At 40.3% G+C, this 13438-nt stretch overlaps 1 protein-coding gene across 1 annotated transcript in view; it reads left to right on the forward strand.

Moving 5' to 3' along the window:
- kcnj19a (potassium inwardly rectifying channel subfamily J member 19a) overlaps window positions 1–13438 on the forward strand; it is a 66058-nt gene that overhangs the window by 26249 nt on the left and 26371 nt on the right. Inside the window, exon 2 of the mRNA XM_063037831.1 lies at window positions 2103–2319. Within this exon, the coding sequence (XP_062893901.1) occupies window positions 2103–2319 (217 nt within the window). The remainder of the gene's footprint in view (window positions 1–2102; window positions 2320–13438) is intronic.

The raw sequence follows: 13438 nt of genomic DNA on the forward strand, positions 1-13438 counted from the left end.
AAGGGGGAAGGAAAAGGGGAGAGAGAGGGAAGCACCAGAGAGACATTCTGTAATGATCAATAAATCAATTGTTTGGAATCAAATGACCTTGTCTGGTGTCTCAGGGCTGGGTGTGTCTGCACCTGCACCACACACCCAGCCTTGGCACCTCACCCTCGCCATTCCCAATATCCTTTGCTCCCGTCAGATTTACAAACTCGCACTCCACTCCACATTGACAAATACAGCACTATGCAAAAGTCTGAGGCACCCTAGCTATAATATATGTGCCTAAAGACTTTTGCACAGTACTGTAAATTTTACATGTTATTCAAGATAGTGAAGAGATGAAAAGAAAAGAAGTCTGCAAAAACAAGATATTAGCGCATTAGGGTTAGGGTAGTGTAAGAGCTGATCTGTAGTGCTCCATTACTGAAGTAGAGTTAGGATGCAGAACTTCAGTCTTCTGTACCTCCTTCCTGACAGTCATAGTAAGAAGAGGGAATGACTCAGATGGTGGGAATCCTTGATGATAGATATTAATAGAACATATAAACATGTCTTCAAACATAACACTGACTTGATATTTTTCTTTAGAATAGATATACTGATGAAGCGCATCTAAAATTAACTGGTTGCAATGGGTTTGAATTAAATGCATCAAGTAGTAGAAATAGTGACAATTTACTTTCATCAATTTTTCACTGTGATATGGTTAAACACGGGATTGGATGACAGTAATGTGGTATGGATGCATTCTAATTGATTCTGAAATCAGGTCTGAAGGAAAGAAATTGATGTTGCAGAAAAAAAACAAATGGGGTAAAATGAAATCTGCTGAGATGAAACTTAAAAATGATGGAAGCTGAAAGGCGGAATGAACAGAATGCATTAAGAATGTGAAACAGAATAATGGATAGGAAAAATGAAGGAATAATTAAGAAAGGAAGAAATGAAAGATGAATTGCACCAAGTCCTCTATTTCTAGCTGTGTCAGTAGCTAGTTACACTTAAAATGATAATGAAAATTTGATTTGCATTGTAATTAAGTGATCCATTTTCTCAAATATCTGTGTGAGATAATGCTATTTCTCATATTATTTCCTTATGGAGAATGGCGGGAGAGTTACGCTGGGGAATGACCATCATTGGGCAATTGTGGGACTCACATATCTTAGAGGAGGCACCCAAATTGGGACCCCAATAAATGAAGTCCTCTAGTTGATTTTGGTTCCCTTCCCAACCAGATCTGGCTTGACCCATTAATGTCGCTTCTGGCCCCATGAAGTATAGGCTCCGAACCCATATTCCACCTGGCCTCATTCCCTCCTTTCTCTTTCTCCCAAAGACTCTGATCTTTCCAACTCCTTAACCCATATCCTTCAAGGTTTCTCCATCAACCTAATCTCCAAATGTTTCCAATGCTCTTCCAATGTTCTTGTCTGTCGTCCTCCACCCCTACTCTCTGAACACAGCATCAGTCCCAAGTGGCATAAAGTTTAACTTGAGCATGTGCAACGCTCATTCATTTTCTGAAACTACTGCAACCAAAGTTGTTGTCAATACCGTTTCGCAGTGCCTGCTTTGCATACCTGCCTGAGTTCACTGGAACTTACAGGTAGATGTTTTTTTACTTGATCATTTACAAATAGAAAGTACCTATTCCCTCTCTCCTGCTAATTGTGCAATTATCTTACCTCTTATTTTCTCCATTTTGATAGATGTGTTCCCCTGCTCATTCTTTCCTTTTAGATCCTACAAGGAATGCTTCCTCCTTTTCCCCACACCCTACATGTAAGTAAAATATTGGACATAGTGTATCTAGTAACCACAGCCACACATACTGTTCAACTTCTGCTCATTTTTAAATACTAAAGGCATGTTAGGATATACAGATCCTAGAAAAAGGCTGCTCCAGAAGTTATGGATTGTAACACTCAAGCAAATCATCTTAAGTTTAAAACAAAAATCAACTGACCATTTTAATTTTATTTCTGACAGTCATGAAGGTAAATATATTGGATGCAGTTTGATGTGGTATACCAAGGCTACTGAGTGTTTTGAAGCAGGAAAAGCTACAAGGAATTAACTGCAATGACAATATTTTTCTCTCTTGTGTTTAGTCCCGACAGACTCCAGAAGGCGAGTTCTTGCCCTTAGATCAGTGTGAGCTGGACGTCGGATTTGGCACAGGTGCAGACCAACTGTTCCTTGTTTCACCTCTGACTATTTGCCATGAAATAAATCCTAACAGCCCATTCTTTGATCTATCTCAACGATCTCTCAGAAATGATCAATTTGAAATTGTGGTAATACTGGAAGGAATTGTCGAGACTACTGGTAAGTCTGTTTTTATTTCTGTGTGTCATTAAAATATTTTATTTCTTTACTTTATAAACAGTTCATAATATTTCCATCTGCCTCCTGTGCCCTTGTAATCACCCTGGCGTTCTTCATTGTGGAATACGCCTTGATTTTGTTGTGACTGTGACAAGTCACTGGAGACAAAAGTTGATAGATACAAGAAGTCTTTATTCAACACAGCAGATCTTTTGGAAAATCTATTTCTACTCTCCTGACAGCAAACAGTACAGTAATTTCTTTTCACACAAAAAGAACATAAACGATTAACTGTTATTCAATGGTTGAAATAACTTCAGCATTTTAGGTACAGACATGTAGTTCTGCAGAATTACACATTTACAATGGAAGCACAACTGACTAAACACTTCTGAATATTCAAACCCAGTGGCTGGTCTGAAGGATTCTAAAACAAAACTCTAGATATCCAAAGGATACTCTTTTGGTACAGTGTTGAGGGATGACTCCATGGATATAAAACAGACATGAACTGAATTGTGTATTAAGCGGTAGGGGTTTGTCTTTCACAATGTGTTCATACAGGAAATGGCCACTTAATGTGAAGAACAGAGTAAGAGCACCACAGGGTGAAGGCAGGGCCTCCAGGGAAGATGGACAACATGGGAGGCACCATCAACAGGACATTCAGCTGGTCAGATCTGTGGAAGATCCCATAAGCCAGACTCAGCTTCCTCATCAGGGCAACCTATGACAACTTGCCCTGCCCCCAAAATCTTCGCCAGTGATTCGGCAGTGAGAGTAGCTGCCCCCTGTGTGATACCACCAATGCCAACCTCCAACATATCCTGGCAGGACGCAAGACTGCCCAGTCCCAAGAGCACTACTGATGGCAGCATGACCAGGCCCTAAAAAAGCTGGCAGAGGTGCTAGAGTTCTGCACACAGGATGTGAGAAACAGCCTTGCCCCAGCGGGACAAAAACTCATCCCATTTGTTGAGGCTGGTATGAGCGCTGAATGCATCTGCCCAAGAGCTCCTTCACGACTCCTCTCTGCAGCAAAGGAGTGGAACATGAGGGCCGATCTCGGCAGACAGCTACAGTTCCCCGTGGAAATCACCATTATATCTCTCTGCCCAGGCATAGTGCTGTGGACCACGGCCGCCAAGACTGTCCTCCTCATTGAGTTAACCATCCCATAGGAGGAAGGAGTGGAGGCTGCCCACGAGCGGAAGAGGCTGAAGTACTCAGACCTGGCAGCAGAGCTGGCTGGAGGACCATCATCTACCCTGTGGAGGTAGGATGCCCGGGCTTCATCAGCACATTAACAACAAGATTACTCTGTGATAGGGCAGTGACTACAGTGAGGCTCAGGAGGGCCACCAGAGAGTTTGTCTGAAGGGGCAGAAAAGGGTAGCATTTGCCTGTGGCTGAGGAGGAAGGACAGAAATTGGGGACTGACTAACCCCATTGAAAGCGGCAGGGGGGAGCAAGGAGATGTCCCTGCCACTGCTCTGTCACCAGGAGATGTACCAGGGCTGAAACATCAATGAGAGGTGGTCCCTGGCTGATGATCCTGTAGCTGACTTAAGGTTGGAGGTGTGCAAGGCTGCAATGCCAAGCAGGAAACATCTTCCTGTAAATTGCATTCCCTGATCTCAACATGATCATGATTAACATGATTATTTATTTATTGTCCTTCCCATCTAGTTATAATGATACATAATCAAAATGTCCCATAGCCGATGACTAGCTTTGATGGACTTAAAGAAACAGTGGAAGTTAAATTGCAAAGTTATTTTGTTGAAGAGTGTTTTTTGTTTGAATTGACTAGCTGCTCCCTCTATTCCAGAACTCCTGAAAATGTCCCAAGGATTTCTATCAGGTTTAACTATATTGTTTTAAATAATGATCAGTGACCTAGTTCAAATGAATGAACAATGCTGGCTTTGCCAGCTATGTTTAGAATAAAAATGAAGGGTTTATTTGAGCTTTTGTAAATCTAGCAAATGCACTTTTCCACAAGATGTAAGGGCCCCATTTGCTTGTTCTATCCTCCGGATAGCTCACAGTGGGATATTTACAATTGGATAGAGCAAAGTGCTGTAAAGCTGTCTCAGCTATGCTTTCAGCTGAGAATGACAAGGTGCTAATCACATAACCATCATTTACAGTGCACCTTTGCTCTGGTTACTACACAAGTCCACAGCATTCTGTCAGCACACTGCAGCTGTACCATGGTTTATTGTGGGATTAACTGCTGACTAGCAACACATTTCAACCCAATGACTGCAGTGAAGGACCACAAAAAATAATGGGACGTGATGCCAGGTTTTTTTAATAGCAATCCATATTGTATCCGTATTGTACTGTCTCAGTACTTTTATATTTGTGTGCTGTAGCACTTTTTTTATCCGCAGTTATTTTGTAAATAACACTATTCTTTGCATTTCTGGTCAGATGCTAAATGCATTTCATTGGCTTTGTATCTGTACTCGGCATAATGACAATAAAGTTGAATCTAATCTAATCTAATTTTGCAACAGCCATGTTTGACTGGTTTCATCAGTAATATTTTCTCTTATCAGCATAACAGCAAAAGTGAGGCTGTATAATATAACAAAAATTAATGGGAAGTTAGAGGATCGAGAAGCTTTTAAAAACCAACAGAAGGCAACTCAAAAAGCCACAAGGAAAGAAAAGATGAAATACGAAAGTAAGCTAGTCAATAATATAAATGATAATACCAAAAGATTTTTTTCAGCTATATGAAGAGTAAAAGAGAGGTGAGGGTGGATAACGGACTGCTGGAAAATGACACTGAAGAGGTAGCAATGGGGGACAAAGAAATGGTGGATGAACTTATGAATTATTTTGCATCTATCATCAACTGTGGAAGATACCGGCAGTATGCCAGAAATTTGTGAGTAGCAGAGGGCAGAAGTGAGTATCGTTGCTCTTACAAAGAAGAAGATACTTGTGAAGCTATAAGTTCTGAAGGTAGTAAAGCCACCTGGACCAGATAGACTACATTCCAGGGTTCTGAAAGAAGTAGCTGAAAAGATTGTGGAGGTATTAGCAATGATCCTTCAAGGAACACTAGATTCTTGAATGGTCCTGGAGGACTGGAAAGTTGCAAATGTCTTGCTATTGTTTAAGAAGGGAAGCAGAAGAAAGGAAATTATCGGCCAGTTAGCCTGACTTCAGTGGTTGGGAAGATGTTGGAGTCGATTGTTAAAGATTAGGTTTCAGGGTACTTGGAAGCACATAATAAAGCATGGTTTCCTTCAGGGGAAATCTGGCCTGACAAATCTATGGAATTCTTTGAGAAAATAACAAGCAGGAAAGACAAAGGAGAGGCTGTGGATGTTGTTTACTTAGATTTTCAGAAGGCCCTTTTAGAAAGTGCCGCACATGAGTTTGCTGAGCAAGATAAGAGCCCATGGTATTACAGGAAAGATACTAGCAAGGATAGAAGATTGGCTGACTTGAAGGAGGCAAAGAGTGGGAAAAAAGGGGGCCTTTTATAGTTGGTTGCTGGTGACTAATGATAGTTCTCAGGGGTCAGTGTTGGGACCACTTTTTTCATGTTATATGTCAATGATTTTGATGAAAGAATTGATAGCTTTGCAGCCAAGTTTGCAGATGATACAAAGATTAAGTGGAGGGGCTGGTAGTATTGAGGAAGCAGGGAGTCTGCAGGAGCACTTAGACAGATTGGGAGAATGGGCAGATGGAATATAGTGTTGGGAAATGTACGGTCATGCACTTTGGTGGAAGGAGTAAAGGAGCAGACTTTCTAAACGGCAAAAGAAATCAAAAATCAGAAGTGCAAAGGGACTTGGAAGTCCTCGTGCAGGATTCCTTAACATTTATCTTGCAGGTTAAGCTGGTGGTAAGAAAGGTAAATGCAATGTTAGCATTCAGCTTAAGAGGTCTAGAATATAAAAGCAAAGGTGACAGACCGAAACTTTAGAAGGCATTCATTTCAAAAGGACTAGAACATAAAAGCAAAGGGATATAAAAACCCACTTACACTACGTAGTTATTCAACTGACCAATTTGTCTTCGAGGTGTGGAACCTCAGAAAAAAGAAACACACACACACTGCCACTAGGAGGGATGTGAACGCCACGCAGGAAGCACCCAAGACCAGAATCAAACTGGTTATCTGGAACTGTATAGCAACGGCTTTCATTACTTTGCTTCTGTGCTGCCTTGTTGCATTTGCAGTATTGATTAGTAGAGTTTGAAGAATTGTATCTTGTTCTCTGTGTTGTTGCAACTCTGCTGAAACTCGTGTTTCAGGTTGATGAACGTTCCTCAGAACTGGAAAAGTCAGAAAAAACTATATTTTAAATTGCAGAGTGAGGAGAGTTGTGAAGAACTAAGGGGATATCTGTGATAGGGTGGAATTCAAGGTTGTACAAGTGACACAAATACTATTGGTGCTGTCTTAGAGAGGGTGATGAATGCTCGTTAATAGCAATCCCGAGGAGTGAAAATACAGGAAGATGAATAAGGACTGTAAAAAGAGCAAAAGTAATGTACTGGAACTGTGAGATACCGTATATGTGAATTCAAAATAATAATGGAAATCCTCATCAGATCAAGTAACAGCTCTGCAGAGAGAAGTAAACTGCAATAACATTACCAGTCGGTGACTACATATCAGGACCAGCGGTTCTGACACAGACAGGAAAGGTTCTTATTCATAGTCATCCACTGCAGCAGAAAGGCATTTTGTTCTCACTCCACAGATGTCACCTGATCGGCTGAGTGTTTCTCACATTCATGTTTATTTTAGATTTCCATAACTTGCTGTGATCTGCCTCTCACGGTCCTAGCATGTCCCCCCGCCCCCCACTTCTGCTGTCCTTATTCATCTTCCATTTATACTCCTCCTATTAAGCAGGGTTAACAAGATTAATAAGATAAGTGATGAACAAGAATTCATCACCCTCTCTTGGGTGGTTTTGTGTCAACTGGTCAACTTTGCTTTTCTCACATCACATACTATTCCTTTATCCCTTCCATCTCTTCCCCTCTTCTAACTTAAACCATATTTACTTCATGATTCTTTTCCACTTTTGATAAAGGGTTATTGACATTTCAAGTCATTGTACTGACACTAGGAGAGACTTTGGATTGCATGATGAGCTGGAAAGTAGTCTTCATATTTCCTGACAGCATAGAAGGACAATCACTTGGCCCATCAGGTCAATGCTATCTCACAGAGAAATCTCATTCCTCCATAATTTATTTTCCCTACATTTCTCCCTGGCTACTACCATGTTCTTCTGTCATGGGGGCAACTTAGAGTGGCAATTAGCATGCCAACCTGCATGCCTTTGGGTGTCCTTGTTCCCATTCACACCCCAAAGACATGTGCCTTGCTGGGTTAATTACCACAGTAAATTGCTCCTGTTGTGTAGGTGGGAGGTTGAATCTGGTGTGTTGGGGGAGAAGGGGGGGAAACACTGTTGATGTGAAGGTGGGAAAAATAGGGAACTGTGAAGATTACTTGTGAGGTGGGGGAATGTTAGGTTTGCTCAGTGAGTTGGCATGGATTATATGGGTCAAAATGTCCTCTTCCTATGTCATGATGCATTATGATGAAAAGATGGTACACTAGCTGCATCATTGGGGAAGACTGAGCTAAGAGCCATGCTGAGACAAATACAATTGCCCACAGCATGTGACCGGCCATCTCAGGGCAGCAGAAGCTATGTGTAAACGACGAGAGAAGACTAGTTATTAGAGAGCTTTTCAAGTTCAGCAATCCCACTGAGGGTCACCAAAAGTTTGCTTGCAGCCGGATGCCAGTATATATATCCTCCTTTGTTAACATTATAGTGATATTGTTCTGACTGCTTTGCTGATTCAAAGGGAATTTTCCGTATTTGTTCGAACTGAGTTAATTTCATGATTTGGATGAACTCTGACAGCTCAAGTATCTGGAAGAGGGAACATTGAAGACTAAAATCTTGGTGTGAAATCTTAAAATCCCACTATTTGCCTTTAGCTAACAGGAGGTAAGCATTCTGCTCAGCTCTGTTATCTGTCATCAGTGCCTGTAAACTCTGCTCCCTTGTTTTTTTTCAGGTAAAAGGACTGAAATCCATTTATTAAATTTTACATTAATAAAAGATTTTTATCAGCTATTTGCTGCTTCATTGTGTTGACTGACCATTTTGAAATTCTTGTGATTAAGCCACAGAGAAAACAGCATTTAGTTATGATCTGTTTTCTCTTCCTTTTAATAAGACTTGATAGCGCTGGAGAAAGGGAATGCCCTATTTTCTGAACAAATCATAGAGTCAGTAATCCCTCTATAAGTGTATCTTCACTAGAGGTCTGGAGTGAATGTAGATCCTTGCCTCCCTTCCAGCCCAATAAATACAACACTTCCACACATTTCTTTTTGTTAGTTTTAGTTTTTTAAATGTAAGACCATAAGATAGAGGAGCAGGATTAGGTCATCCAGCCCAATGTGTCTGTTCCGCCATTCAATCATAGCCGATTGTTTTTCAATCCCATTCTCCTGCCTTCTCTTCATAACTCATAACTCCCTTATCAATCAAGAACCTATTAGTCTCTGCCTTAAGTGCACCCAATGATTTGCCGACACAATCCTCTGTGGCAAAGAATTTCAGAGATTCACCACCCTCTAGCCGAAGGAATTCCTCTGTCCTCTGCATTCCAGTTTTAAAAGAATGTCTCTTTATTTGGAGTATGTGCCTTTGGATCCTAGGCTCTCACACTAATGTAAACATCCTTTGCTCATCCACACTATCAAGGCCTTTCATTATCCGGTAGGTTTCAATGAGATCCTCCCTCATGAACTCTGGGAGATCAGGCTTTTTGCTAAACTCAGTAAGAAAGAAGAACACATGTCCTATTTCAGTTAGACGTTATTGTTCCAGCCGTGCACATGCATCAACTTTCTGGCCTTATGCTGCTTTGATTGTGCAAAATCATAAACTGTGCTAAACATCAGAGGGACATATTTTGTGCATGAGTAACACTACATGCAGTTTACATCATATTTAGACAGACAGCTTCCTCCAAAAATATCCAAGTGTCAGTCTTTATAAGTGAACACTCGATCAAATTTCAACCACTTCAGTTAACAATTTGGTTCAATTTTATCATTATGAAAAAGCACAATATTTCAAGCATATATTAAGTACTTGACTGATGCTAATTATTTTATTCAGATATAAAATTTAACAAAGCCGATTTAAATTTTGCACAAATGTTTTGGTTCTCTTTTGCACCAGTCTCTTGATATGAGTTGTCACTGGTGTTAGTCTGGTCATTCTCATTTGAAGGGTCCAATGTTGGATAAATCACTGCAAATAAAATAGCCTTTTTGATTGCCATTGAGATATTCCCTTTTCTCCCCTGAGCTGATATTCTCTCATCATTACTATTATAGAAAGCACTAACTTCTTTCAGGGCATGGCCCATGGAAATCGTTTAGTCCCTGATGCTTCACCCAGGTGGCTACACCTGATATGTAGTCATAGAATCATCACATCAGCATCATTAAAACTGGCCCTTTGGCTCACTGAATTCATGTCAGCTAGCAAGCACTCATTTATACACATCTCAAACTAATCCCATTTATATCATAAGAATATAATGATTATAATAATTATTGTTTGCATAAGAGTATGATTATTGTTCCTTCCTGATTCTAGCACTTGCCTACATACCAGGTGCCAATTAACCTATTAACCTGCACGTCTTAGTGTTTGAGAGAAAACCAAAGTACATGGAGTAAAACCACAGGGTCAGAAGGAGAACGTTGGAACTCCACTCAGCGGCACTGAAGGACGGGATTGAACCTGAGTCACTGGCACCATGAGGCAACAGATCTATCTGCTTCACCACTGTGCTATCCCCATGCACCACTGAACCTTGACTGTGGTGGCTGTTAAATAGGTCAATAGTAGGGACATTACTGCATAATAGAGCCTAATCCTGCACTTGATCCTGAATAATCCATATCCTGGCTAAGCGTGAATCTGAAAAGGGACCTTTTCTCTTCCATCACTTTCTTTGGTTCTCCAGCCAGTTTAGCTCAAACACAGGTGAAGAATTGAACTGGGGATCTTTCCATATCTATGCTTCACAGCTGCTTATAAAATAAATTTATACAGCATTCAAAGCACCCTATCTAAGATTAGCATTGCAATTTATCCAGAAAATGAATCTTGAAGAATATTGATATTAATCTACTTCTAAAATTAGGCTTGAATGACGTGAAGAAGTAATTCTCTGGTTGAATGTACTTTTGAAGTCCATTGTTCAGCAAAGGACACAATCATAAGTTGGAAGTATATCACCACCACCTCCTTTATGAGGCATTAATTTTATTATGAGGCAATTAGATTTTACAGTAAATACTGGTCTTGACACCAGATACCCTTATCCTGTTTATATTAAAAAAGATTCCCGGTGAATGAAGTGTAAAAATATATAGCAGTGGGAGCTGAGGTCCCAAAGGCAGGTGGCTGATTTTGCATTGTTTCACTCGATGGCCACAGGAAATGACGACTGAGGCAAGACTGTATGAAAAAGCTGATCACTTTGTATAAAACTGCTGCTTCTATTTAAACAGGCATTTAAAATTGTCTAAAACATCCTTGTTGCTTCAAAGTGAATATTAATTGTCCATCACTATTTTGGAGAATAGACTTCATTTATCCACCCACCAGATCATTGCTGAAGACCGTGTGGGTCCCATTGTTGCCCCTTCATTTAGATTCTGTGAAAACAGCATTATGCATTGAACATGCAAGAACCATCTTACATCAATGCTGTCCTTCACTGCTGGTCTTATACCTCTTTGAATTAAAGGCAGGCACTAAATATCTGCTGGGCAGTCCATTTGCAAAGATATACTGTGACTTTTCTGATCAACTATGGTCTTATCCAAAATTTGGGCATTACTAATGAAGAATACCTCTGATAAAGATTGTCTGTTAACTCGTACGAACAGCCTAGAAATCAAGGTGCACACAGAAATTGTGCAAGTTGTTTACTGCGCATACATCTCTGAATTAAATCACGTCACCTCAGTAGGTATTGATGAGACATCCATGTCTAAATAGAAAGTTATTTCTGTTGGCTAATAAAGCACTTTCTATGTCAATTGCTCAAGTGACCATAGTCATTCAAGCTTATCTGAAAGAAGCGTGGGAATTTGGTGCCTAAAGATTCAAGATTATGATTCAATATGTTTATTGTCACTCTTCAGTAAACAGGTGTAAAGGAAAACAGAATGATTGTTACTCCAGATCTGATGCTGCATAGAAAAACAGAATAAGAATAAAGAACACAAAAAAAGAAAAAAAACAATAAAACTAATAAAACAATATAAAACAACAAATATGAATATAAAAGCAATTGCAAGTTGTATATGATGAGTGATTGACAAATCAGTGGCCTAAGGTAGGAGTCAATTTTAGAAAACCTACCACATTTATTTTTCAACATAGTTCCCTCCTACATTTACACACTTAGTCCAGCATTTGTGGAGCATACAGATCTTGGACCTCCAGAGAGCGTCCACAGCAGGGGTGATTGATAAATTTGTGGCCTAAGGTAGAAGGAGATGAGTTATACAGCTCTCGTTACATGCACATGCAGGTCAGCTCTTTGAGTGATTATGCAGAAAGTTTGAAGTTAATAACTCATCTCCTTCTTAGTGTGGAAATAGCAGGGGCTCTGACAGAAATATTTCAAATGTCATTTGAAATGAGGATGGTGCCGGAGGATTGGCGTATTGTTCATGTTGTTCCATTGTTTAAAAAGGGTTCTAAGAGTAAACCTAGCAATTATCGGCCTGTGAGTTTGACGTCAGTGGTGGGTAAATTGATGGAAAGCATTCTTAGGGATGGTATATATAATTATCTGGATAGACAGGGTCTGATTAGGAACAGTCAACATGGATTTGTGCGTGGAAGGTCACGTTTGACAAATCTTATTGAATTTTTTGAAGAGGTTACTAGGAAAGTTGATGAGGGTAAAGTGGTGGATGTTGTCTATATGGACTTCAGTAAGGCCTTTGACAAGGTCCCACACAGAAGGTTGGTTAGGAAGGTTCAATTGTTGGGTATTAATATTGAAGTAGTAAAATGGATTCAGCAGTGGCTCGATGGGAGACGCCAGAGAGTGGTGGTGGATAACTGTGTGTCAGATTGGAGGTCGGTGACTAGTGGTGTGCCTCAGGGATCTGTACTGGTCCAATGTTATTTGTCATATACATTAATGGTCTGGATGATGGGGTGGTAAATTGGGTGAGTAAGTATGCAGATGATACTAAGATAGGTGGTGTTGTGGATAATGAAGTAGGTTTTCAAAGCTTGCAGAGAGATTTAGGCCAGTTAGAAGAGTGGGCTGAAAGATGACAGATGGAGTTTAATGCTGATAAACGTGAGGTGTTACATTTTGGTAGGACTAATCAAAATAGGACATACGTGGTAACTTGTAGGGCATTGAAGAATGCAGTAGAACAGAGGGATCTAGGAATAATGGTGCATAGTTTCCTGAAGGTGGAATCTCATGTGGATAGGGTGGTGAAGAAAGCTTTTGGTATGCTGGCCTTTATAAATCAGAACATTGAGCATAGGAGTTGGGATGTAATGTTGAAATTACACAAGGCATTGGTGAGGCCAAATTTGGAGTATTGTGTACAGTTCTGGTCACCGAATTATAGGAAAGATGTCAACAAAATAGAGAGAGTACAGAGAAGATTTACTAGAATGTTACCTGGGTTTCATCACCTAAGTTACAGAGAAAGGTTGAACAAGTTGGGTCTTTATTCTTTGGAGCGTAAAAGGTTGAGACGGGACTTGATAGAGGTATTTAAAATTATGAGGGGGATAGATAGAGTTGACGTGGATAGGCTTTTTCCATTGAGAGTGGGAGACATTCAAACAAAAGGACATGAGTTGAGAGTTAAAGGGCAAAAGTTTGGGGGTAACATGAGGGGGAACTTCTTTACTCAGAGAGTGGTAGCTGCGTGGAACGAGCTTCCAGCAGAAGTGGTTGAGGCAGGTTCGATGTTGTCGTTTAAAGTTAAATTGAACAACTACATGGAGAAGAAAGGAATGGAGGGTTATGGGCT

This window comes from Mobula hypostoma, chromosome X1 (genome assembly GCF_963921235.1).
Source record: "Mobula hypostoma chromosome X1, sMobHyp1.1, whole genome shotgun sequence".
Lineage (NCBI taxonomy): Eukaryota > Metazoa > Chordata > Chondrichthyes > Myliobatiformes > Myliobatidae > Mobula > Mobula hypostoma.